General features: G+C 41.2%; 3 protein-coding genes and 3 non-coding genes across 7 annotated transcripts; 2 read left to right on the top strand and 4 right to left on the bottom strand.

Moving 5' to 3' along the window:
- Nucleotides 1-1,576: 1,576 nt before the first annotated feature.
- snx-14 (Sorting nexin-12) lies at nucleotides 1,577-9,856 on the top strand. Its single transcript, NM_064443.6, has 8 exons — nucleotides 1,577-1,700; nucleotides 1,763-2,110; nucleotides 3,245-3,767; nucleotides 4,444-4,659; nucleotides 4,718-4,882; nucleotides 5,072-6,156; nucleotides 7,081-7,378; nucleotides 9,503-9,856. The coding sequence occupies exons 1-8, from the start codon at nucleotides 1,600-1,602 to the stop codon at nucleotides 9,680-9,682; spliced, it is 2,916 nt and encodes a 971-aa protein (NP_496844.3). The 5' UTR covers nucleotides 1,577-1,599; the 3' UTR covers nucleotides 9,683-9,856.
- Nucleotides 9,806-14,895, bottom strand: sre-45 (Serpentine receptor class epsilon-45). The gene is made up of 4 exons (NM_064442.3): nucleotides 14,589-14,895; nucleotides 13,237-13,577; nucleotides 11,686-11,942; nucleotides 9,806-10,086 (listed from the first exon to the last, which is right to left on the bottom strand). Exons 1-4 carry the CDS (start codon nucleotides 14,881-14,883, stop codon nucleotides 9,870-9,872), a joined length of 1,110 nt encoding a protein of 369 aa, NP_496843.2. The 5' UTR covers nucleotides 14,884-14,895; the 3' UTR covers nucleotides 9,806-9,869.
- On the bottom strand, nucleotides 11,324-11,494 carry F54F11.6. The gene has a single exon (NR_101767.1). It is a non-coding gene; the product is annotated as a small nucleolar RNA F54F11.6 (small nucleolar RNA).
- A 1,421-nt stretch (nucleotides 14,896-16,316) lies between the features above and the next one.
- Nucleotides 16,317-24,976, bottom strand: nep-17 (Peptidase_M13_N domain-containing protein; the record flags this gene model as incomplete). Of its 2 annotated transcripts, NM_001267466.3 has the most annotated exons (14): nucleotides 16,317-16,524; nucleotides 16,572-16,795; nucleotides 17,273-17,815; nucleotides 18,263-19,535; nucleotides 20,399-20,511; nucleotides 20,559-21,034; nucleotides 21,394-22,118; nucleotides 22,175-22,409; nucleotides 22,653-22,877; nucleotides 22,928-23,316; nucleotides 23,523-23,676; nucleotides 23,827-23,914; nucleotides 24,055-24,235; nucleotides 24,920-24,976. In NM_001267466.3, the coding sequence occupies 14 exons, from the start codon at nucleotides 24,962-24,964 to the stop codon at nucleotides 16,426-16,428; spliced, it is 4,770 nt and encodes a 1,589-aa protein (NP_001254395.1). The 2 variants fall into 2 exon arrangements, with proteins under 2 accessions (NP_001254395.1, NP_001254396.1); NM_001267467.3 differs by lacking the exons at nucleotides 23,827-23,914; nucleotides 24,055-24,235; nucleotides 24,920-24,976 and having other exon boundaries at nucleotides 16,426-16,524; nucleotides 23,523-23,603.
- Nucleotides 21,279-21,365, top strand: F54F11.4. The gene has a single exon (NR_051838.1). It is a non-coding gene; the product is annotated as an Unclassified non-coding RNA F54F11.4 (non-coding RNA).
- F54F11.5 lies at nucleotides 21,279-21,365 on the bottom strand. The gene has a single exon (NR_051837.1). It is a non-coding gene; the product is annotated as an Unclassified non-coding RNA F54F11.5 (non-coding RNA).
- Nucleotides 24,977-25,618: the final 642 nt, after the last annotated feature.

The raw sequence follows: 25,618 nt of genomic DNA, 5'->3' as shown, positions 1-25,618 counted from the left end.
AAAAAAAAAGATTTTGCCAAATTTTTACGCTATGTCAGCTTTAAAAAAATAATTTGAATATTAAATTCTAAAAAAAAAAAATTTTTTTTATAAATTTTTGTAAATTTTCGCATATATATTTACTATTTATTTTTTTCAGAAAAAAAAGTTTTTTTTTTTGATTTTTCAATTTTTCAGACAAAAAAAATTAATTTCACTTGGTGCTAGGCTGTCCTATTACGGTTTGATCTACAAAAAAATGCGGGAATTTTTTGCCCAAAAATAGGTGACGTCAGCACGCTCTTAACCATACGAAATCAGTTGAGAACTCTGCGTCTCGACTCCCGCATTTTTTGTAGAGATCTACGTAGATCAAACCAAAATGAGACACTCTGACACCACATGAAATTTCCGAAAATTTGAAGAAAAAATTTTTTAAATAGTTTTTTGCCAAATTTTGACGCTATGTAAGCTTTTAAAAAATAATTTGAATATTAAATTCCAAAAAAAAAATTTTTTTTTTCGATTTTTTAAAGGATTAAAAACTACATTTTTTTACGGAACTAAAAAATATATTTATAAAAAAATTTGTATATTTTCAAAAAAGTGCCAAAAAATTTTTAATTAAATTAAGTTTTCGAAAAAAAATTTTTTCTGAAAATGTTCGAAACCATTAGAAATTAAAAAGCGGCATTTTTTAAGGGTTTGGAGATGAGGGTTGAGTCCTCTAACTATAAAATTGGCCATTTTAGAGCCGTTTCAAAACTGTGATTTTTTGCCATAAATTGTCATTTTTGCCACTTTTTAATAATTTTTGATGGGTTAAACCTAGATTTTCTGAATTCAGCATTCATGAATTACACGTTTTCAACAAATTTAGACAACTTTTTATTTTTGCCCAATTTTTCAGGCTGTCCTTTTTTTTGGGTAAAAAAAAATATATTTTTTTCTGAAAATTTTTGAAACCATTAAAAATTGAAAAAGGGCAATTTTTTAGGGTTCGGAGATCAATTTTGAGGCCTCTAACTACAAAATTAACCAATTAAAAAGATCGAAAATTTTCAACAAAAAAAAATCCAAAAACAAATTGGAAAATGAATTCCAATTTTTGAATTTCCAATTTTTTTTTGTACAATTTCAAAAAAAGTGCCAAAAAACTATTTTTTAATTTTAAAAATTAAAAAATTTGGTTTTTTTTCTGCCAAAACTCCCTCTTTTTTCTAAATGTCAAAAAACTTTTTTTTTGAAAAAAAAAAACACTAAACCTGATGTGAAAAATTCCGATTTTTGAAGTTTTTTTTCCGAAAAAAAGGAAGTTTTTTTTGTAAATTTTCTAAAAAAATTTAAATTTTTAGCGAAATTATTCAGCCAAAATTTCAAAAAAAAAATGCGACTTTTTTTTCGATAATTTCAGTTTTTCCCTTTATTCGGCATGTTTTTCGAAGAAAAAAAAACTCAAAAAAAATTCACAAAAGTTCGAAATAATTCAGCCAAAATTTCAAAAATTTCAAAAATTTCTAAGAAATTGGAAAAAGTTCGAATAAATCACATTTGAAGTGAGAAAAATTCAAATTTCTGAATTTCCAATTTTTTGCAGATGCAACAACAACACAACTCATTATGATGAACATGTCCGATCCGAAACAACAACAACAACAAAAGATCCACGTGGGCGCCGCCGTGGTTCTTCTCACGGCGATCTTCTACGCGGCCGACTTTGGGTGAGAAGAGGAAATTCTCGGCCACCGACCGACAGACTTTTCACAAAAAAATCAATATTTAGATTCGTATCGATTCTCGTCGTAATCGGCTCACTGCTCGCCGGAATTCTCTTCGCAAAATGGGTATTCGAGTGTTCGAACGGAGAGATGCTATACCAATGGAAGGACTACTTCAATCCGTCTGCCACCACGTCATCAAGGAAGCCAGAAGCCGAAGAAGCTGACGACGACGATGATGATGCCAGGCTGGATTCGGAGAAGACCCGACGGATGCCTTGGCAGGGCCTCAGCCTACCGGCTTCACTGAACGAGGCCGTCGAAAATTTGCTGAACGAGATTGTCGAGCAATATGTGAATGGGTGGTATGGAGGGGCGATTAGCAGGGATCGAGCTTTTATTAACGAGATACGGTAGGTGTAGTTTGTAGTTTGTAGTTTGTAGTATGCGTAGTTTGTAGCTGTGTTATCATAAAAATGGTCGTACGGGTGCACAAATAAATTGTATTTTCTGAATTTATCAAGGATCTAGTTTTGTTCAGAACGTAGTCCGCATTTTGTAGTTTGTAGTATTCGTAGTTTGTAGTTTATAATTTGTAGTATTCGTAGTTTGTAGTTGTGTTATCATAAAAATGGTCGTACTGGTGCACAAATAAATTTTAGATGTGAACTTGTTAGGGATCTAGTTTTATTCAGAACGTAGTTCGCATGTTCTAGTTTGTAGTATTCGTAGTTTGCAGTTTTGTTATCAAAATGAAAGTTGTGCTCGTGCGTGTCAACTTGTCAAGTATCTAGTTTTCTTCAGAACTTAGTTCGAATTTTGCAGTTTATAGTTTGTAGTATTCGTAGTTTATAGTTTGTAGTTTGTAGTATTCGTAGTTTGTAGTATGTAGTTTGTAGTATTCGTAGTTTGTAGTTGTGTTATTCTAATACTCGTGCGTAAATCAATTTTAGTTGTGACCTTGTTGAGGATGTAGTTCGCATTTTGTAGTTTGTAGTTTGTAGTTTGTAGTTTGCAGTTTGTAGTTTGCAGTTTGTAGTTTGTAGTATGCGTAGTATGTCGATCTTGGTATCATTTATTGATGTGATTGTATTTAATAATATATACATTTTCTGTTACGCAATATTTATAAATGTGATTTGAAGTTTGTAGTTTGTAGTCCAAACCTTGTAACTTGTAGTTTGTTGTCCGTACCTTGTAGTTTGTAGTTTATAGTCCGAAGTCACTGCTACTAAATTGTATACTTGTGCGCTAATACAATTTAGTGATGTATGTGAATCATATAGTTTGTAGTTTTTCACGTGGTGTCAGAGTGTCTCATTTCGGCTTGATCTACGTAGATCTACAAAAAACGCGGGAGAAGATCTTCTCGAGACGCAGAGTTCTCAACTGATTTTGCATAGTTAAGAACGTGCTGACGTCACATTTTTTTGGGCAAAAATTCTCGCATTTTTTCGTAGATCAAACCGTGTTTTTAATTCGTACCCTCTAGCTTGTAGTTTATAGTTTGTAGTTCTCCAAAATCAACAAAAGAATTCAAATTCCAGGTACCAACTCCGCTACGCATCGGCCAACCTCATCCGGTGCATCCGACGCGTCGATCTCGCCGAATTCGTCTCCGATCAAGCTCTCCCCATAGCCTCATTCTACATAACCCGTATCAATGAGCTCGAGCAGAAGCTTCGCGAGTCTCCGACACCACCCCGATCCCTGCTCGAAACTAAGATCGCCGAGCAGCTAGACGACATCCACGTGGCGTTGAGCGGCCGTGATGAGGAGACGGCCTATGTCAGGCAGATTTCGGATTTTCTGATTCCGAGGCTTCTCGACGAGACTCGGCTCGCCGGGCGGGCTCACGATGATGATAGTCCTCTACGACTTTTTGGACGGGGGAAGAATGAACGGCCGTGGCCGTCGAAATCGGTGCGGGGCTTTTTGAGGGAAATGCTGACGAATGCGGTGCTCCTGCCGGTTTTTGATATGCTCACGCAGCCGGATACGATCAATTATTGGCTGATTCTGTTGTTTGATGAACATCGTAAAGTGGAGATGATCGAGGAACATGTGGATGTAAGGATGCTTTAGGTCCCTAAAAAATCAGGTCGATTTACGACGTAGTGTGTGGATTTACGACGTTGTGTGTCGATTTACGCGGGCTGTCGTTTGTCGATTTACGACGTTGTATGCCGATTTACGACGTTGTGTGTCAATTTACGATAGCGTCTGTCGATTTACGCTGTTGTCTAGCAATGTCTTCTGTCGATTTACCCAGTCGTATGTCGATTTACGCATACTGTCGTTTGTCGATTTACGCTGTTTCCTAACAATGTCTCCTGTCGATTTACGCTGTCGTTTGCCGATTTACGACATTGTATGTCGATTTACGCTGCTTGTCGTTTGTCGATTTACGATAGCGTCTGTCGATTGACGCTGGCTGTCGTTTGTCGATTCACGACGTTGTGTGTCGATTTACGATGGCTTTTGTCGATTTACGACACGGAGTGTTGATTTACAACGTGCTGTGTCGATTTACGCCGTCGTTTATTTATTTGCGCTGTCGTTTGTCGATTTACGCTGTTGTGTGTAGATTTACGACGTTGTGTGTCGATTTACGATGTCTTTTGTCGATTTACGCTGGTTGTCGTTTGTCGATTTACGACATCATCACGCTCCTAGTTTTGGAGTTTAATAGGCGGCAGCTCAAAACTAGTTTTCCTGTCGAGACCCAAGAAATTCTCATTTTCAGACAACTCCCATTCCCCTCTTAAAGGGTCTTACCGATGAATCCGGCGCCTCCGACAATCTCCCCGACTCACTTCTCCAGCTGAAACTCACCGAAATTCTCCGCGACGCCCGTCTCTATGCGATCTTTCGAATGTACCTCCAGGACATTCGCGGACCGGTTCATGAACTGCAATTCCTTGTGGAAGCCACACGGATCTTGGATAGTATTCAGAGAAAAGTAGGATTTGGGGGAAGCGGATCTGTCAAAAATTCAAAAAATTATTTAAAATTTGCAGCTAGAATCCGATAGTCAAATCGCGTACGACATCTGGCAGCTTTACGGGCAATTTGTGCATGAAAGTGCTCAGGAGCGAGTCCGAATTGCGGAGAGCCTCGTTGAACAGTACAAGTCGGCGGTGGAGGTTAACGATATTAGGGTTCTAGAGGGAATTATTGAGATGGTAGGTCGTTTCGCAAGTCTGCCGCGCGTTTTTTTTTTGCAAAATTAGAGCCTAACCAATCAGCGATTCGCGCCGCCCACTTTTCGACCAATCAAAATGAGTGGGCGTAGCTCGAAGACGCTGATTGGTTCGCGCGCGTGTTTAGTTGTTTTTTCGTGATATTTCTAAACGCAAAAAAAATTGTTCCAGTCCTACCAAGAAGTCTACAACCGAACACAGTCCACCCACGTCGTCGCATTCTGCCAATCGGAGTGCTTCCTCGGTCATCTCTGCGGATCGCCACCAATCACCATCAACGAGCTTATAGATCAACAGGCGCGACAGCGAGCCGCCGCTCCGGTAGAGCGCACTTTCTCCCTCTCACAGCTCAGAGCTCGAGTTCGCAAAGCGTTGACATCGGTTAGCGACGAGGAGAAGGAGGAAGCAGGTGTCGAGACTCCGGAATCTCAAGGTGGATCCTCCACTGCCTCGTCCTATGTGAACATTGCCGCCCCATCGATTGATGTGATCGAGGATGTAGAAGAGGAAAGATCGGAGCCAGCCGAGGAAGCTCCGATCCCAAAAACCACAGGCCTTGTCATAGACTCCGAGCCGCCTATCAACTTGAACTGCTGGAAAGTCAACGTGGCTCAGGTCAACGGGCTCCGCGACAAGATTTCCGATCGTGTGATCTTCGTCTTCATTATCGAAGTGGAACGCCCGGACGCAAAGCCCCACGAGACCCAACGCTGGTCGATTCACCGATCCTTCAACGAGTTTTATGTGCTCGAGTCGAAGCTCAACGAGTTCCACGGCGATTCGCTCCGCTTCTCGCCTCTCCCCACCCGGAAGACCTTTGTGACCCGGGACAAGCCATTCATGGAGCAGCATCGTCTGATCTTCTCGACGTTCCTCTCGACACTATCAAAGCAGCGGATCCTGAATCGATCGGAGCTTCTTCTGGCATTCCTCTCCTCAAATGAAGAGTTCCGAGATACTCTGTCTCTGGGAGATTTGAATCCATGGAAAGTGGTGAAGAAGACCCTACCCGGGAAGCTCGTCAATCGGGAAAAGGGTCAGAACTTGAAGCCGTTCCTCCTGAAAACTCTCGCCCAAACACTTGTACCGCCGGATCGGGTGAAGAAACCGTCGGAGAATGGCCTGGAAGACGCGACGACGAGCTATTCGCTTGCGACGAATGCAGTCTATTCATCGGTCTATGGGAATAATTTCGACGGAGTTTTCAAGGAATCCTGTAGAAGTTTAGGCGATGAGGATATGCGGTTATGGACAAGGTAATTCCTACCTACCTGTCCAAAGAGAGCAGCCAGTTGAAGACACGTGGTGCCAGGCTGTCCCATTACGGTTTGATCTACAAAAAAATGCGGGAATTTTTCGTCCAAAATAATTTGACGTCAGCACGTTCTTAACCATGCAAGATCAGTTGAGAACTATGCTTCCCGACTCCCGCATTTTTTGTAGAGATCTACGTAGATCAAGTCGAAATGAGACACTCTGACACCATGTGGATCTACGTCTTCAGGATCTGGCACCGTGCCAACTGCTGAAATCGAAACAACGATGCTCCGAAATTACGCATCGCGCGTTGTTTATCGTTTTCCAGAAGCCTTTCCTTCTCAAGAAAAAGGCTTTTGTGAGCGCTAAAGAACGCTCGATGTGTGATATCGGAGCATCGTTGTTTCGTTTTTCTTCGATAAAACTGCGAAAACCGCAGTTGTCACGGTGCCAGATCCTGAAAACGTAGATCTCCATAGATCTTGTTTTTAACTAGATCTTGAAAACGTGGTGCCTCGTGCCGTGTGATGATAGATGTCCACGTGGCGTCAAGCGGTCTCATAGCAGCTTGATCTACAAAAAATGCGGGAGTTTTTCCCCCTGAGAAAATGTGTTCTGCGTCTCTTCTCCCGCATTTTTTGAAGATCAAGCCAAAATGGGACACTTTGACACGATGTGTGTATGTCTAAAGAGATGCTATATGCCACTTGAACGAGACCCAGGGCGCAGCGCGGGAAGAGACGATTTGTGTGTCGATTTACGGAGCGTTGTTCTTTATCAGTGTCCTCCCGTAAATCGACTCAGATCGGGATGTCCCGAGATGTCTGCGTCTCTTCAACTGACTATACTCTCTGGGCCCGGTAATAGCCGGTAGATCCTGATCCCGACAAATTTTTTCCCCCAAAATTTCAAATTATTCTCAGATCTGCGTACGACTCGATTCTCCTTCTCTTCTGGCAACCTCTAAAGACCCAGTTTCAATGGGCGCTTCCCATATTCTCAGCGATCCGTGCTCTGTGCAGCAAGACTATTGATTCAATGATTTGCTCGGTGCTCGGTGGTGTCTTCCGGAAGTGCTTGTCGGTTGCAAACCTCACTTATCTAGTTCAACACATTCAATGGTCTCTGTTCTGCAATGATGCACCATGGCCGACGGAGCAGGAGATGAAGATGCGGGAAGAACTCGCGTTGAGGATCACGTTGGAGTTTTTTCAGAATAATGTAGGTGGCACCTACAGTGCGTGCAACTTCTATAGCGCCCCCTATTTTTTTCGTGTTTCGTCACTTTCCCAAACTTTTTTGAGAAAACCATTATAGCCATTCGATTTCAAATGTCAAAAAACCCCCTGTCCGAAATTTTCATGAAAAAATATCAAAGACTACGGTAATTAGGTCAAAAAGTCTGAAAAACGACCGTGCAACTTCTATAGCGCTCCCTCGAATTTTCGCTATTTTTCAATAAAATACCTAGTTTTATGAGATTTCTGAACAGGATATAGTATTATATATTAAGAAAATGATCATAAGGTCTCATTTTTCAATTTTCAACAGAAATATATTACGTGAAAACTTCTGGGATCCCAAGAGTGGCCTGAAACGCTTCACTTTGCGTTAGTGGCCAGTTCTCGGCTCCCACTGCATGTATTGATACGAAACTTGACCGAAATTTTCATTTTGATTTACTGATAATGTTTCAATAAGTTGTCATAAAATTTGGTCAATATGGGCCAGGTTGACAGCCCAAGTTAATAGTAAGGCTAGTAACCAATCAGTTGTTCTATCGATAAAACACATCTGAGGCATGTCAGAGAGTGGATGTGCGTCTTTTCTGGTAGACAAGATATCCATTCAATTAACTATTTAAAACAAATTTTGTCCGGATCGAAAAATGTTGGAAAATGATCGGTAAAATTCGAGAAAAATCCCTCAAACAAATTAACAGGTGCAGAAACACTGGGCGGGTCTGTTTCCCGTGGTTCCGCGCGTTTCATTCGAGATCGAACGACAAAAGAACTGTCGAAGTGTTCAGAGGGGTCACAGAACTTGCATCCGAACTTAATATTTCAAAGTGTTTGTTAAAAACTAAAAATTCACCCAAAAACCTGCGGGCAGTGAACTCGCCCAGTTTTGATGTATGTGCAAATTTTTTAAAGGAGATCTCCTGCATTGGACCAATCATTTTTCAAAAGTTTTTTGTTCAAATAACACTTATAAAAATTTCAACAATGAATATGAAGCTTTTCTACCAGAAATGAACCGCGTCCAATCTCTGGCACGTCGCAAAAATCTGTTCTAGAGAGAAAAACTGATTTCCTCACAATGAGCAGCGCTATCTACCTTACCTATCTCCACCGAATTTAATATCAACCTTTCAAAATATCTTTAGTGAACAAAATTAAATGATTAGTTCAAGTTTCGTATCAATACATGCAGTGGGAGCCGAGAACTGGCCACTAACGCAAAGTGAAGCGTTTCAGGCCACTCTTGGGATCCCAGAAGTTTTCACGTAATATATTTCTGTTGAAAATTGAAAAATGAGACCTTATGATCATTTTTCTTAATATATAATACTATATCCTGTTCAGAAATCTCATAAAACTAGGTATTTTATTGAAAAATAGCGAAAATTCGAGGGAGCGCTATAGAAGTTGCACGGTCGTTTTTCAGACTTTTTGACCTAATTACCGTAGTCTTTGATATTTTTTCATGAAAATTTCGGACAGGGGGTTTTTTGACATTTGAAATCGAATGGCTATAATGGTTTTCTCAAAAAAGTTTGGGAAAGTGACGAAACACGAAAAAAATAGGGGGCGCTATAGAAGTTGCACGCACTGTAGAAGTGTAGGCAGGCGTAGGTTTCCTTGAAAATAGGCAGATGTAGTCCTCTTGTATAGTCGATAGGCGTGTAGGCATAGGCCGTCATGAAAGTAGGTATTGCTCTAAGGCAGCAAGGAATAGGTAGGCTTGAAAATCGGGAGAAGTGTAGGCAGTAGGCGTGTATAAATCGCCTTGGACGTAGGCAGGTGTAGATTTGCTTTAAGTTCAGGTATATGACAAGGTAGGCGTAGGTGGCTTAGGTCGTCTTGGATGTAGTTAGGCGTTGGTCTGCTATAAGGAAGGCAGGTGTAGGTCGCCTTGTACGTAGGCAGTTTTAGATTTGATCTAAGGTAGGCAAAAATAGGTCACCTTGAAAGTAGGCAGGCCTAGGTCGCCAGTAGTTAGGCGCACGACCTCTCTAAGGTAGACAGATATTGGTCGCCTTGTACGTAGGTAGGCACAAGGCAGGCGTAGGTCACCTCAAACCTCGAATCCTAAAAACCCAAAAAAAAAAAGAATAATTTCCAGATCCCCCAGCACGCTCGCCGCCTAATCGGCCGTGACGACATCAAGACACTCATCTCGCGCATAATCGACGTTCTACAGTACCCACGGCTCAACAAACAGTTGCTCTACGTGCTCGTCGACCGCCTCCTCCTACAAATTTTCCCAGAACTCGATGAATTCGGCCAGCACCCGCTACAATAGGCCCCTGTAGGCAGGCATTGTACTTTGTATTTATTTTTTTTATTTTTCGAAAATATTTTCTTATTTTCCAATTTTCTTTGTGCCATCTATTAGAGCAAAAAACCAAACATTCCCGCCGTTTCCCCTGATCACTTTTTTTATTCAGTTTCCTCTTTGTAAAAAATTTTTATTTTGATTTTGATTTCATTCAAATCCACGCCGAGTTCAATTGATCGAAATACGCATCCGTCTCCTTCCGAGTTCGATCACTTTTTGCTCCGTCATTGCCAATCGATACGGAGCTCACTTTTATGATTTTCAGCCGGACTTGGGCCTTGAAGCCCAAGCAGACGCCGCTGGAAAATGTGAAGTTGCGCCAAGCATTGACAGAGCCCAGTAGGGTGGGCACGATTACCACGGGGTTTCTGGAAGAAATATTGATTTTTGGGGGGAAATATGCCTGCCTGCCTGCCTTGTGCCTTTCCAGGCAGGCATGAAGAAGGGCGATTGAGTTGCTGGTTTTGCAAGTTGGAGCACAGAAAAAGAGGAAAATATATTTTTCTGGAGTTTTAAGACCAAAAAGGTATTTGCTAATGATTCTGTAGATCATTTTTCCGCGTATATACGTTAATCCTAGCTTTCTAGAGTTTTCTACCTCAAATGAAGGAAATTTTAAATTTCAAACTTATATTACGGGAACACTAAATTATGAGAATGCTTATTGAGCAACATATTTGACGCGCAAAATATCTCGTAGCGAAAACTACAGTAATTCTTCAAATGTGTGTAAATGTGCGGGATTTATTGCAGTTTTGACTAAAAATATCAGTTCTTTCGGGCCCCTCTCGGGACCCTCTTTTCCAAAATTATTGTGGCGGGGGGAAATAGGGATAATGATGGTTGGTTGGTATTCTGGTTGGTATTCTGGTTGGTATTGTGGTTGGTATTGTGGTTGGTATTGTGGTTGGTATTATAGTTGGTGTTTGGTTGGTAGGAAAGTTCCCGTGGCACTGTTTAGGTGCCACTATTCCCATCCGTTACAGGGAACTTGAAAATGAATAAAATGCGAAATCTTACAATATCTCGCCGCTGCCGACATCCTGCGGGTTCCGCGCAGCGCTGTGCTTAGTGTGGGGATGGGCGGGACAAGGGGATTTCGATGAAATTCGATGGAAAATGGGGTTTTTTCGGTCAATTTTTGACAATTTCTTGAAGATTGGCGGGGGAAAAAAACAAGAAACTGCATATTTAACATAAAATTTCATTTTCAGCCCAATTTTTGCTTGGAATAGCAAAAATTGCTCCGAAAATACTTTTATTTTTGAATAAAAATTTGCCATCTAACATTATTTCGTAAATTTAAACCTTTTTTGAGTGGAAAAACTGTATCAAGTGGCCACGTGGTGTCAGAGTGTCTCATTTCGGTTTGATCTACGTAGATCTACAAAAAATGCGGGAGAAGAGACGCAGAGTTCTCAACTGATTTCGCATGGTTAAGAACGTGCTGACGTCACTTTTTTTTCGGGCAAAAAATCCCGCATTTTTTTGTAGATCAAACCTTAATGGGACGACCGGACACCACGTGATGGCAAGACCATTTCGTATAAATACGACCTCCTTTCAATTCGCAGAGGGATAATTTTAAAAAAGTGAAAATTTTTTACTGCCTGTGAAATACAAGCCATTTATTTTTTTTCATTTATTTCTTTCACACACTGGTTTCAGCTGACTGAAACACATTCTGGATCCCAAGGGGCTCAGCTTGAAGTTCCATTGATTCCTATTAGGTAATACCTAATAGGTATCAATGCCCCTTCCGCCAGAAATGGAACTTGAAACGGTTTAAACTCGAAAACTGAAGATAGAAGGCCGCAGCGGACATTTCGCGGGTTCCGCGTGGCGCTGCGCTTAGTGTGGGGATAGGCGGGGTTGGGCGATATTTTTGAACTTTTTGCTTTAAAATTGATGTTTTTTTGCAGTTTAGACAACAAAAAAAAAACACTTTTGCTTTTTTTGCTACTCACAAATTAATGGCACTTTCAAATATAAGATTCAGCAATGGATCCAGGCCAGGCGTCAACTCGAGATACATGAATAAATTGACAAAACAGGCGGTAAGAATCAGAAAAAGTCCTGCGTGAATTACTTTCGTTATCATTTGAAAGCACCGGACATTCTCGCGAACTTGAAATCTTGCCGGAAGACAGTATAGCGAAGGATTTGAGAAATCTTCGATTGCTCGATTCACTTGACGATTCACATGTTTTACGTAGGTGAATATCTGAAAGCATGTGTCGATTTACGGGGATCGTGTACTCCACGAGGGAAATGTTTTATACATTTTTCTGATAATCAAATTTTTATGCTAAAAATACGGTGCCTGGTCTCGAAGCGACAAATTTTTGTTGAATGCGAAAAGGTGTGCGCCTTTAAGGAGTACTGTAGTTTCGAACTTTCGTTTTCGCGGATATTTTTATCGACTTTCTTATGATTTTATGTGGCTTTTCAGGTTTTTAAGAAACTTTTTTTTTTGAAAAAACTATGAGAAGTCGTTGAAAATTAAAAAAAAACTTTTGCCACAAAAATCGCAAAAAAAATTGGCCGAGTTAAAAAATTTTGCTGCCAATTTTGCAGGCACAGCTTTCTTGGTATTATTTAAAAAATTGCAAAAATCGCGAAATTTTCAAAACAATTTCAAATGATTTTGAAAAAAAAATTCAAAAAATTCCGAATAAGAATGGTTTTTGCTTTTTTTCATTATTTTTTTCTCGAAAATTACAAAATACATTTATTTTCGCAAAAATTTGTCGTTTCCACCACGTGGTGTCAGGCTGCCCCATCCCAGTTTGATCTACAAAAAATGCGGGAATTTTTCGCCCAGAAAATGTGACGTCAGCACGTTGTTAACCATGCGAAATTGGCCTGCGTCTAAACTCCCGCAATTATCGTAGATCTACGTAGATCAAACCGGAATGGGACAGCCTGGCACCTGTGTGTTGAATGCGAAAAGGTGTGCGCCTTTAAAGAGTACTGTAGTTTAAAATTTTCGTTTCTGCGGAATTTTTATCGATTTTCTTACAAATTTATGTGCTTTTCAGGTTTTTTTAGTAAATAATTTTTCAAAAAAAAAACTTTGTGAAATCGGTAAAAATTTGTACTTTTGGCGCAAAAATCGCAAACAAATTTAACCACGTGGTCCCAGAATGCCTCATTTCGGTTTGATCTACGTAGATGTCTACAAAAAATGCGGGAGAAGAGACCCAGAGTTCTCAACTGATTTCGCATGGTTAAGAACGTGCTGACATCACATTTTTTGGGTAAAAAATTCCCGCATTTTTTGTAGATCAAACCGTTTTTTTGTTGATATTTTGAAAAAAAAATTGTAAAAAAATTCAATTTCAACAAATTCTGAACAAAGAGGATTTTTGTTAATTTTTCCATTATTGTTTCTCGTAAATTACAAAACTAATTAATTTTTGCAAAAAATTTGTCGTTTCGAGACCATGTACCGTATTTTAGATGCGAATTTTTTTTTTCAATTTTTTAATTTCATGATTCGGTTATTAAAACCATACCCCCATCGCAATAATATTCGTCGATAGAATAATACTAAAACCAACTGCAAAATGTGCGGCGTTAAAGAAAAATAAATAACCCATCACTAAATTCGTAGATGTTTGACCAACAACCAACATGAAGAATAACCCATTCCGTGACTTTTTCTCATAATCGGTCAGAAAATAACAGGCAAATGATCTTTCGATTGACATTACCAGGAGAGTAGTTATCATTGAGAGAATATAATGCCATTTGAGAAATCCACCGAGGAAGAAATTGGGAAATGTTGAAAGATTTGGAACTTGGATCATTTTTGAGTAGTCTTTTGTCCACCATTGTTTTAACTGTGTGTTGTGTTCTGGAAAACACGTGGTGCAAGGCTGTCCCATTACGGTTTGATCTACAAAAAAATGGGGAGAATTTTTTGCCCAAAAATGTGACGTATGCACGTTTTTAAACATGCGAAAACAGTTGAGAACTTTGCGTCCCTTCTCCCGCATTTTTTTGTAGATCTACGTAGCTCACGCGGAAATGGGACACTCTGACACCACGTGGAAAAAGGCGTTTTCAGGATTACGACAATGCAAATGCGCTCTATTGAACAAATTTGTTAAAAAATTTGTGTTGAAGGGGATTAAGCCTAGTAAAGTAGGAATATGAAAAACTCGGCCATCGATTTTTTTTTGAAATTTCAGATAACTTACACAGCTCAGTTTTTGCTACGTGGCCTAGGAATATGGAAAACTCGGCCACTGATACTATTTTGGAATATCCGACAGAGCACAGGTCTCATTATTGTTCGGTGGCCTAGGAATATAAAAAACTCGGCCATCGTTTTTTTTTGAATTTTCAAAAAAACCCCACAACTCGGGGTTTCGCGAAGTGGCCTAGAAATATTTTTAAAAAAAACTCGGCCATCGATTTTTTTTTGGAATTTCAGATTACTTAAACAGTTATAAAATTTCTAGGCGGCCTAGAAATATAAAAAACTCGGCCACCGGTTTTTTTTTTTGAAATTTCAGATCATTTAAACAGTTCTAAAATTTCTAGGTGGTCTAAAAATTTTGAAAACTAGCCTAGCGATTTTTTTTTTAATTTCAGATAACAAACGTAACCTAGTTTTTGCTGCGTGGCCTAGAAATATAGAAAACTCGGCCATGTTTATCGATGTTTTGTTTTGGAATTTCAGCTCATGTAAATTTGTAAATTTTCCAGACAATTAACATATCAGCGTCATAAAAAATATTTGTAGAAAAATTCAATTTTCGTGCAATTATTTGATCACAATCAGAGATCTTGTTCCGAAAAGAGCACAAAAAATTAGGTCAATGGCGTGGCCGAAAATTCAATTTTCAGCGCCAAAACTCACCTCCCAACGGCCAAAATCCGGTTTCATAGGGCTTAATTAAAATATTGGAAAGTAATCCTTCAAACCACTGAATCATTAAAATAATCAATAAAACTGTCAAATTCCGGTGAAAACTTTTAATATGAATTGCCACGTAGCAACACTTGATAACATAGTAGAACGAGACAAAAGTGAGCACAAATTCCAGAGCTTGGAGCATTGAATACGGAAATTTTAGGGCTCTTGTGTCCTCGAGAATGAATATTGGAAAACAGACGGTGTAGTTGGATGTGGAATTTCCGATAAGGAATATCATGCAAAACTTTCTGGAATTTTATTATACATTTCTCAAAAAAAATTAACTGAAAAAAACGTGTAGTCACGTGGCCTAGGAATATAGAAAACTCGGCCACCAATTTTTTTTTTTGGAATTCCAGATGACCTACAGGGCTTGGTTTTTTTATTGATGGCCTAGAAATATTAAACAAATCGGCCATCGATTTTTTTTTGGAGTTTCAGAAAATGTACACAACTCGGCTTTTGGATACGCGCCTAGAAATTTAAAAAAAAACTCGGCCACCGATTTTTTTTTGGAATTCCAGATGACCTACCGGACTGGATTATTTTTGATGGCCTAGAAAAAATTAAAATCTCTGCCACCAACTTTTTTTTAATTTCCAGGTAACATACTCAACTCGGGGTTTTTGCTATGTGGCCTAGAAATATGAAAAATTCGGCCACCGATTTTTTTGGAATTTCAAAAAACGTACTCAACTCGGGTTTTTTCTATATGGCCTGGGAATATAAAAATTTCGGCCACCATTTTTTTTTAATTTCAGGTAACATACACCACCCGGTTTTTGCTACGTGGCCTAGAAATATAATATTTTAAAAAAAACTCGGCCACCGATTTCTTAAAACTTTCAGATAACTTTACCACTCGGTTTTTGCTATGTGGACTAGAAATATGGAAAACACGGCTACTGATTTTTTTTTTGGAACTTCAGAAAACGTACACAACTCGGTTTTTTTTCTGCGTGGACTGGGAATATAAGAATTTCGGCCACCAATTATTTTTCTAAATTTCAGATGAAGAACAGGTTTCAGTGTTGTTCTGTGGCCTAGAAAAAATGAAAAACTCGGCCACCGATTTTTTTCCCGGTTGCAACTTTTTGTTTCAGAAAAAAACTATTAAAACTCTGAATTGTGAAAAAATTGCCCTAATTTTGGAGAAAGAAAATCAGGCAAAAAATTATTTTTCAACCAAAAATATCTCAAGAATGTTTTAGAATAGACTGAAATTTCCTTAAAATTAACAAACCAATTTTTAAAAAAATTCCGGAATAAATTAATTTGTAAAAATTTTAGCCAACAAAAAGTTCTTAGAAAAAAAAGAAATGTTTTGGAAGAAGAATTCCTCATTTTTTCCATCTACTACTACATGATTCTGATTCCTGAAAATTTGCTAGTCTTACGCCAGGTGTTATGTGCATTTAAAATGACCACTTATTACTTTGATCTCTTACTTCTGACACACAAAATCCGGCTGCTTAATGCAATTTCCACTAGTCGTCGCTGTAACTTTTTCCAGTAATTGTTATTGTTATTTCAGCAGGCTTGAAGGGTTTTCTCTAAAATGTTTTTAGGACTTGGGGAATTCCAGAAATTACAGAAGGACAAAATTATGAAAAATAGGCTCTAGGTAGGCAGGCAGGCAGGCAGGCAGACTTGCGGCCGAGCTATGTATATAAATTTTAAAATTTTATTGATGAAACATCCAATATTTAACAGTGTAATAAAATACATGAAAACAATATTTAGTAGGAAATAATTTTCTAATTGTAAGCTCAAAACATAATTATTGATATTTTCCCGGAACCCATACTTCACAGTGTTGTTCCGGAGCACTCTTCGAGCCAAGTGGGCAGTTGAACGCCGTTTGGAACGCTGGGAAGTTCTGAAACAGGAAAAAGTGCTAACATAAGTAGAAGGAGCATCCCTTACCTGAATCGTTCCATAAACTCTGTACATTGACGGTGAGTGTGGGTCGACCATAATTTGAGTGTACAACGCGTCATCGGTCCGTCGGACTTCACACCAAACCTGGGCGAAGCTCATGAAGAAGAGCTGATCGTGGGTGAACTGGCCGAAGAGACGATCGGGAAGTCGTGGATCGGGTCCGTCGAGGGATTGATGGGTCTTGTAGGCGTTGAACGCGGCGTGGACACCTGGAAAAAGTGATTGGGTAAGAGAATCTCAGAAGCCTAGGGGTGGCTATAGGCTTCTCTCTTTGAGCAAGTCTCGATGCTACCTAGGTCGGAACCAGGGCTGTGCGGCAACCGGCGACCAAGTTGCCGGTTGCCGAAATTTTTTGGGTTGGGCAACTTCGGCAATTGTTGGGTGTCCGAACATCTCATCGGCATTTGGCTAAACTTTGGCCCAAACTTTTTTTTGTTCTAAACCTGGGTCGAAGTTTGGCAAGAGTTGGGTGAAACTTGGGTTAAACTTTGATGTCGCCCGAATCCAAGTTTTGCCAAAGTCTTGCCCAACGTTGGTCCAAGTTTAGCCAACTTCTGATCCAAGTTAATATTAATATTTTTTGGGCCAAACTTTTGCAAGAAGCTAGAGCCAAATGCCGAGCCGGTTGCCGCACAACGATCACTTGCTGAAGCCCCGAGATATGCTCAACCTCAGTCCAAACCTACCTCCGTTATCAGCAATATTCTCTCCTTGAGTCTGCGGCCCCTTGACACAATTTGGCGAGTAGTTCGTCGCATTCAATGGACAGAATCCACTGTACTCATTGATAACACACTGTGACATGTTTTTGAATCCGGCCATAGAATTATCATCCATCCATCTGGCCAGGTTTCCAGTCGGTCCCCATTGAACTCCCTGATCGTCAAATCCGTGAGTCAACTCGTGTCCGGCGACCAATCCCATTCCTCCGTAATTGATGCTTGGTGGCCAGTTTGGATTGAAGTATGGCGGGACGAGGATTCCGGCTGGGAAGGTGATCGAGTTCAGCTCGGGTTGATACCAGGCATTGACGGTTCCGGGTTGTCCGAGGAAGTCGGTTCTGTCGGTTTGGGCCGCGTTGAGTTGGTTGTACTGGACGAAGATGTTGAACTTGATGAGCTTGTCGTAGATGTCGTAGAAGTTGTCAGAGTCAGCAATAACCAGGGTAGAGTAGTAGTTGCCCAGAAGAGTGTCGTTCTTGATCCAGTCAGGGAAGGCAATGTTTTGTTCTGAAAATTATGTTAGTTGACAGTTTTTGTCAGGTCTTTGACGGACTACCGACCGACGTTGGCAAGACCTCGGAACAAAAGTTTCGCGCAGTTTTTGGTTTCTGGGAGACCTCACATGTTTGCTAATGCTAGGCCAAGAAATGAGCATTCCTTGACAAACTGTTCTTTTGACAACTAAAAACAGTTTGTCAGGAAACAGAAATTGTGGTGAGGTTTGGTCAAAGTCTGTACACTTGCTCAAAGATTGGTCGAGCCGTGCACACGTGGTGTCAGGCTGCCCCATCGCGCTTTGATCTACGAAAAATGCGGGAATTTTTTTCCAGAAAAATGTGACGTCAGAACACTTTTAGCCGTCTAGACGCGTCCAAATTCCCGCACTTCTCGGAGATCATAGGGCATTCTGGCACTACGTGCGTGCATCAAATACCCCACAAAATATCAACTCACGAATTTGAACAGTCTTTGCATAGGCCTTCTGCTTTGTATCTGGAGCCATCCAATCCAACTGATCAATCATTCCTTGGAACGAGCTGATCACATTCTTGATAATACCACCAGCAGATTTACGAATGTTCGTCACATCTTGAGCAGTCGGGTACATGTAATCCACAAAGACACGTCCATTGGCGAATTGCATCAAGTTATTGGCGACACTTGCACAAGCTGGTCCATTGGCTTCCAGGTCGAAGTTTGGTGGTGGAATGTGATTTGGAATTGTCTTTCTTCTGGAGAGTCCCAGGAAGATGGATTCGTCGGTCATTCCGCGGAATGCCGATGCGTACGATGGAATGTACTGCGCATTTCCTAACAAGAGACGGACAAAGAGCAAGTTGACAAGAAGTTCTGGAGATTGTTGGAGGTAGTCAGCAGAGAAGTGGGTGAGTCTATCAACTTCCATTACAGAGACCTGATAGTTGGCGTCAGTGATCTTAGCCTTCACGGCATTTGGTGCATGGGAAAGGTATGTCATCCAATCCATGAAATTGTATTTAGTTACCAAGTCACTAGTTTTCGTAAGATTCCAAGAACGTTGGAATTGTCTACGAGTATTATCATCAGTACTGTACTTGACTGCAATGTTCTGCTCATAGTCCAAAACATTGGAGAGAAGATCACTTGCTCCAGCTGGTAAAGTGATATTTTGCTCCCTGGCGTATCTTGTGACAACATCCAGAGCCATCTTCAAGTACTTCGGCTTCTCAATCTTCCATGCAGCTGGTTGGTAATAGGTCTTTGACAGATAAGCGGTGTTCTGATCGATGAACATCTGATATCCCTTACTGTTATCAATCCAGTAGGTGTCGACAAGTGGGCTGATCAGAGTATCAATACCTTGTTCGAATGAGAGGTATCCTAGGGCATCTCCGATTTGTTTAGCGGATGGAAGTTTTGGTGCTCCTCCATTGACAAGTGTGAAGTCTTGACCAATAAGTGTCTTGAGATCATCTACTTTAGTTTGAATATAATTCTTCGAAATGAGGATTTGATCCTCGCTCTGAGAGCTGGCGGTGGCTGTAAGACACGCGTTGTACAGCTGCTTCTCCTTCTTCAAAGCCGGGCTACTATTGATAGTGGTCTGGTAAGTTGGATCCTCGAGCTTTTGTGCCATGTAAACGAGATTCTGGGCGCGGGCAGTGTAGAAGGAGACGGATTGGTTGAAGTTTCCACAGGCGTAGGAGTAGAAGTCGTCGCATGGATCGATGGCGGTGTTCACGGATTTCTGAAAGAACATTTTTTTAAAGGCTTCAGGTATAATATACCAGCCGCTGACCGCCGCCACCGGCCTACAGTACCACTACAGTACCTTGACTTTATCCCTCACCAACTCCCAACCCGATTCCTTTTCAAAAACTAAAAATTCAAAATTTCCCAGCCTACAGTAACCCTAAAGTAATCCTACAGTACCCCTCCAGTACCACTACAGTACCTTGACTTTATCCCCCACCAACTCCCAACCCAATACCTCTTCAAAAGCTAAAAATTCAAAATTTCCCAAACTACCGTAACCGTACAGTATTCCTACAGTACCCCTTCAGTACCACTACAGTACCTTGACTATATCCCCCACCCACTCTCAACCCAATACCTATTCAAGAGCTAAAAATTCAAATTTTCCCAACCTACAGTAACCCTACAGTATTCCTACAGTACCACTACAGTACCTTGACTTTATCCCTCACCAACTCCCAGCCCAATACCTATTCAAAAGCTAAAAATTCAAATGTTCCCAACCTACAGTAACCCTACAGTAATTCTACAGTACCCCTACAGTACCACTACAGTACCTTGGCTTTATCCCCCACCAACTCCCAACCTAATACCTCTTCAAAAGCTACAAATTAAAATTTTCCCAAACTACAGTAACCCTACAGTAATCCTACAGTACCCCTACAGTACCACTACAGTGTCTTGACTTTATCCCCCACCAACTCCCAACCCAATACCTCTTCAAAAGCTAAAAATTCAAGTTTTCCCAACCTACAGTAACCCTACAAAGATCCAACTATATCCCTACAGTACCCCTACAGTACCTGGACATTACCCCACACCAACTTTATACATAGTAAACAATTTTGAACGAACCGCGTAATAGTCAACAGCCATCTGATAAGCGTTCATCTTGTCAACATTGGTTGAAGTAATCGGGGCCTCCGGGACCACATTGATGTCGGTCTTGACATTTGGAAGTCCGAATGCTGAAACAAACATTTTTACTGTTAGCACCACGTTCTCGATAACTTACTAGTATCAATGTCGGATACCCAAACATTGCAATGATTATCCGGAGCATATGTGGAAGATGGGCAGTTGAAGGCCGTCTTGAACGCTGGGAAGTTCTGGATTGTTCCAAGAACACGATAGATCGACGGAGAGTGCACGTCGACAAGGATCTGACGAAGGAACTGAGCATCGGTGTACGGCATCTGGCACCAAACTTGAGCGAAACTCAAGAAGAAGAGCTGATCTGGGTTGAAGTACTGCAATTGAGGATCCGGGAGAACTGGATCAGGACCGTAAAGATCCACGTAGTTCTTGTAGGCACGGAATGCGGAGTGAATTCCTCCGTTGTCAGCGATGTTTTCTCCCTGGGTTTGAGCTCCGTCAATACAGGCGGCCGATCCGTACGTTGCCTTGTCGAGTGGGCAGAATCCGCTGTACTCGTTGACGACGCATTGGGCCATGTTGGTGAAGGAAACCTTTGATGTGGCGTCCATCCATCTGAAAAAAGCGACATTACGGTTTTTGTACAGAAACTTGGACGGACTGATGATGGCTTCATCTTGGCGTCATCTACACTTTCACAGTAATCCACAGGCTTAAGCCTGGGACGAATCCTAAGACTAAGCCTAAGCCTAAGCCTAAGCCGAAGCCTAAGAATCTGCCTAAGCCTAAGTCAAAGCCTAAGCCTAAGTCTAATCCTGAGCGTGAGCCTGAGCCTAAGCCTAACCCTAAGCATGAGTTTAAGCCTAAGCGTAAGCCTAAGTCTAAGTCTTAGCTAAAGCCAAAGCATAAGCATAAGTCGAAGCCTAAGCCTAAGCCTAAGCCTACACTGTAATCCCACAAAATCCCTCACTTACCCGCTGAGTGTTCCCACTCCATTCCACTGAACTCCCTGATCATCAAATCCGTGAGTCAACTCGTGCCCGGCAATCACTCCCATTGCTCCGAAGTTAACCGACGCTGGCCAGTTGAAGTCGTAGAATGGCTTTTTAAGAATTCCAGCGGGGAAGGTGATCGAGTTGAGCTCTGGCTGATACCAAGCATTGGTGATTCCTGGTGGTCCATTGAACCCGGTACGGTCTGCGGGTCCCTGCACTAGCTGATCCCATTGCGAGTAGAGATTGAAGTTCTGGACGTTGAAGAACATATCGACGTAGGTGTCTGTCTTGGTGAAGTTCATGGGGGCATGGTATGCGGTCAGCTGAGCGTCATCAGTGATCCAGTCGGGATAGGCAATGTTCTTGACGAGATTCTCGATTTTGTTGTAGGCACCCTTCTTGGTTGATGGTGTCATCCAGTTGAGTTGATCGATCATTGATCGGAATCCGATGACAATACTGCTTGCCACCTTGGCGACGTGCTCGCGGACATTCTTACGGTCAGTGGCGGTTGGGTAGATCTGGTCGATGAAGAGACGAGCGTTGGCGTACTGGATATCGATAGTTTCTTGTGCACAACTGTACTGGGCCTCAGTCAGATCTTCGATCAGTTTTCTCTCATATTTTCGATCCTCTGGAAGAACGTGTCTTGGACGTCCAACAGGTTGTCTCTCAATCTTCACGAATGGACGGATCATGTTTCCCTGAAAAATTGATCTGGATTGTTCTAACTTAAGGCTAGCAGTTCGGCTGAACTTACGGCAGGTGGTGCTGGAAGGAATTCACTGAGCGAGTCGACGAGACGATAGTAGAAGTAATTGACGAGAGCTCTTGGCGTGATGCCAAGAGTGTTGTCCTTGTTGAGAGATGTGAGCAGCATGTTGAGCTTGGTTGGCTCCATGGTGATGTAGTAGTTGTAGCCGCTTCCCTGGTCGAGAAGCTTGTCGAGTACGTGCTCGGCGGTTCCGACGGCGATTGGCAGGAACATGTGCCAGCTGGAAAAAAGGTATAGAATGTTGGTCAGGCTAGGGCTTGAAATTCATTGCCGAGATTTTCTGTTTCAATTCTAAAGCTTTTTGGCAAATCGCAACGAGACGGGGTGTGCGGCAAAATTGTCGAGCAAAAGCCAGTGAATGTCCGTGCTACTGAAGCAATAAACCTGTGATCTACTGGCCTAGGGCGTAATGCAATCTTTGCTGGCAAGGCAGAGAGCCCTTGAAGTTTCTAGAAGTCCTAACCTGAAAACATCTTTGTGATATTGCGTCAAAAGTTGAGGCAACGTGTTTGGGTTGTAACTTCTGTCGTACTGACGGCGAGTTGTGTCGTCCGTGGAGAATTTTGTGGCGAGGAGATAATCAAGCTTGATAATGTCCTGAACGTCCTTGGCAAGAATATTAGCGTCCAATGTCTTGTTCTGGACTTTAGCCAACTGGAGCATGTTTTCAGTGATCTGGTATGTCAAGCTGAAATTTTTTAGCTTACTAGTAGTATAGATATCAAAAAGTGAACTAACGAAGCATTCAACGCATCGAAATCCTTCAAGTAATAGGTGTTCGGTGCAAAAGTGGTCGGCTGATCGATCAAGTACGCGAATCCTTCAGGCCCAGCGGGATCCTTCCAGTTTGTGTCGACTCCTGCCGAGATGATGGTGTCTACTCCCTGAGCGGTCAATGATCCGGTGAGATAACCCAATCCAAATCTATCCGGGAAAGTTGTCACATCGGTTTTCTGATCCAACATTGGGAATGGGAACTTCGTGCTGTTTTCGTGTTTTCCGGGGTTTCCTGCGGCGAGCTGGTTGATGGCGGCGGTGACGACGCTGCCATCGGCGATGGTGTTCCAGTTTTGACGGGCATTCACGCAAGTGTCAAAGTACCAGCGGGTTTGTTGGACTGGGAGAGGCTGAAATATATATATATATATATAACATTCCATTTCGCTTTGATCTTCGAAAAATGCGGGAGGTGAGGCGCAGACATTTCGTCTGATATCGCATGGTTAAGAGCGTGCTGATGCCGCAATTTTTCTGCGTAAAAATTCCCGCATTTTTTGTAGATCAAACCGCAATGAGACATCCTGACACCACGTAAACACGATTAACAACTCACCGCAGTGCTGATGTAGGTATCGTTAGTCAAGCGGGTGACCATATCATTGGTGTTAGAGTTATCGGAAATATCGAAGCTCATGTCACCCTTGAAGTTGCCGCAGGTGTACGCGTAGAAGTCATTGCAAGGATCCACTGATAGGTTGACGGAGGCCCTGAAGAATTTCTATGTGATCAAGCCTAGACTGGTACTAGTCAGGAACATCTAAACTGAATCTTAGCCTGAAGTTGATCAAAGCTTGGCCGTTCCTAGACCAGATATCTGACCACAATCAGGCCCAAACGGCCCGGACTGCAAAACTCACTTGAACAACTGCACGACTTGCTGGTAGGAGTTGTACTTGTCGGTCCCTGGACTAACCTTCGCTGGCTGAGCAACATTCAACACTTTTGCTGAAACAATTTTTCTTTTTTCTCTTGCATCACATAATTTTTCATCCCTTATCATTATCAAAAAGTCATCTTTTTGCTGAATAAACCCTCCGATAAGAGCAAGTTCTTGTCAAACTATTCCAGAAAAAAACTCTACTTACAGGCGATATCGATTTCGATGATGGTACTATTGTAGACATATGTAGAGTTATATTGGATTGTCGAGTTGTAGGTATTGGTGCCATTGTAGATTGTGTTGGTGTTGGTGTTGGTGTTGTTCTCATTTACAAGGATTGCGATGACTACTCCGAGGACACCAGCGGTCAGGACAATTCCTGCTACCTGGAAGAAAAAAGGGTATCTTTGAAACCAATAGAGTTGAGGAAAAATAGTCAATTAGCAAAATGTTGCCTATAAAATTTTAAGCATTTCGTCTGTTGGCAACTTTTTGATAGCTCTCTTCCCCGTGGAGTTATGCGCGTTTAAAGTTGGAAGGAGGAGGAGAAGAAATACAATGGGGTGAGAGGAGACGCAGACGCGCTCGCTCTCTGCGTCTCTCCTATCCCCATACACTTTTTCCTAACTTTTCACAAGCTCGCATCTCTGCGGAGCGTATAGCTATCAAAAAATTTCAACTGCAATAATATTGTAAATTTTATGAAGAACATTTCGCTTGTTAAAATATTTATATAGCTCTCACCTCCGGGAAGTTATGAAGCCTAAAAACTGGAATCACAAACTAGAACCTATTCCCCCTTTGTTATATCACTTATCACTTTGTTTTATTGGTCTATCAAAATTTGTAAAACGGAAAGTTAAGCACAAAGTAACTATAAAAATCGAATAAAAATTTGAAGTTACAGGCAGGTTCAGAAAGTGAATAACAAAAGGTGCAGGCTGTACAATTTTTAAATTTTTTAAAATAAATAATTTGTCAACATACATAAATATATTTAAAGGCGCATAACCTTTTTTAAGAACCACTGTACTAACAATTTTTAACCCAAAAAAACCATAAAAACTCACCAGTAATAAGGTGTGTACGATGTTGCCGGAGCCCGGGCCGGCCATCGTTGCCAAAATGACTTTCTCGGTTATCACCCGCCATCCTTTTTCCCATCCTTATCACTTTTCAATAATTTGTCAGCGCGCTTTCAGACGCACACATGCATACAGGTATTAGTGATGATTTTCGGAATTTTGGAGCACAAAAAGGAGCTTAGTTGGTTGTTTGATTTTGGCTTGTATTATAAAATGGGAATTTATTAAAGGCACATGGGAATGGGTGGAAATTAAATTCTTTGATAAGGGTTAAAGGCTTAAAATGTATTTGGCAAATATTTTTAGAACACATAATTCGGGTCTTAACTTTGTAATATACGTATTAGTCTTATAATTAGGGTTGTTTTAAAATTTTAAAATTCGCAATAAACAAACTTTGAAAAAACTTTTGATATCTCAAATCTCCGCGGAGTTACAGGTGTTTTGTAGGCATGTAGGTATGTAGGCATGTGGGCATGTAAGCATGTAGGCATGTAGGCATGTAGGCATGTAGGCATGTAGGCATGTAGGCATGTAGTCATGTAGGCATGTAGGCTAAGCCAATATTCTTTTCAATGGACAAACTGGATGATACTGTGACAAAAATTATTGACGGTTGTAGCTCATTGTAGGTGGAAGTTATCAAAAAGTAGTCTACTAACAAAATGTTTTACAGAAAATTTC

Source organism: Caenorhabditis elegans, chromosome II (assembly GCF_000002985.6).
Source record: "Caenorhabditis elegans chromosome II".
Lineage (NCBI taxonomy): Eukaryota > Metazoa > Nematoda > Chromadorea > Rhabditida > Rhabditidae > Caenorhabditis > Caenorhabditis elegans.
This window is presented reverse-complemented; position numbering and strand designations above follow the sequence as displayed.

Coding starts and splice junctions, on each gene's coding strand:
- snx-14 (NM_064443.6), top strand. CDS start 1,600: ATGATGAACATGTCCGATCCGAAACAACAACAACAACAAAAGATCCAC. Junction 3,768..4,443: donor TGATCGAGGAACATGTGGAT/GTAAGGATGCTT, acceptor TCTCATTTTCAG/ACAACTCCCATTCCCCTCTT. Junction 6,157..7,080: donor GATATGCGGTTATGGACAAG/GTAATTCCTACC, acceptor AATTATTCTCAG/ATCTGCGTACGACTCGATTC.
- sre-45 (NM_064442.3), bottom strand. CDS start 14,883: ATGATATTCCTTATCGGAAATTCCACATCCAACTACACCGTCTGTTTT. Junction 13,578..14,588: donor CGGATTTTGGCCGTTGGGAG/GTGAGTTTTGGC, acceptor CGTGTTTTCCAG/AACACAACACACAGTTAAAA. Junction 10,087..11,685: donor TTTGAAAGTGCCATTAATTT/GTGAGTAGCAAA, acceptor TATTTCTTCCAG/AAACCCCGTGGTAATCGTGC.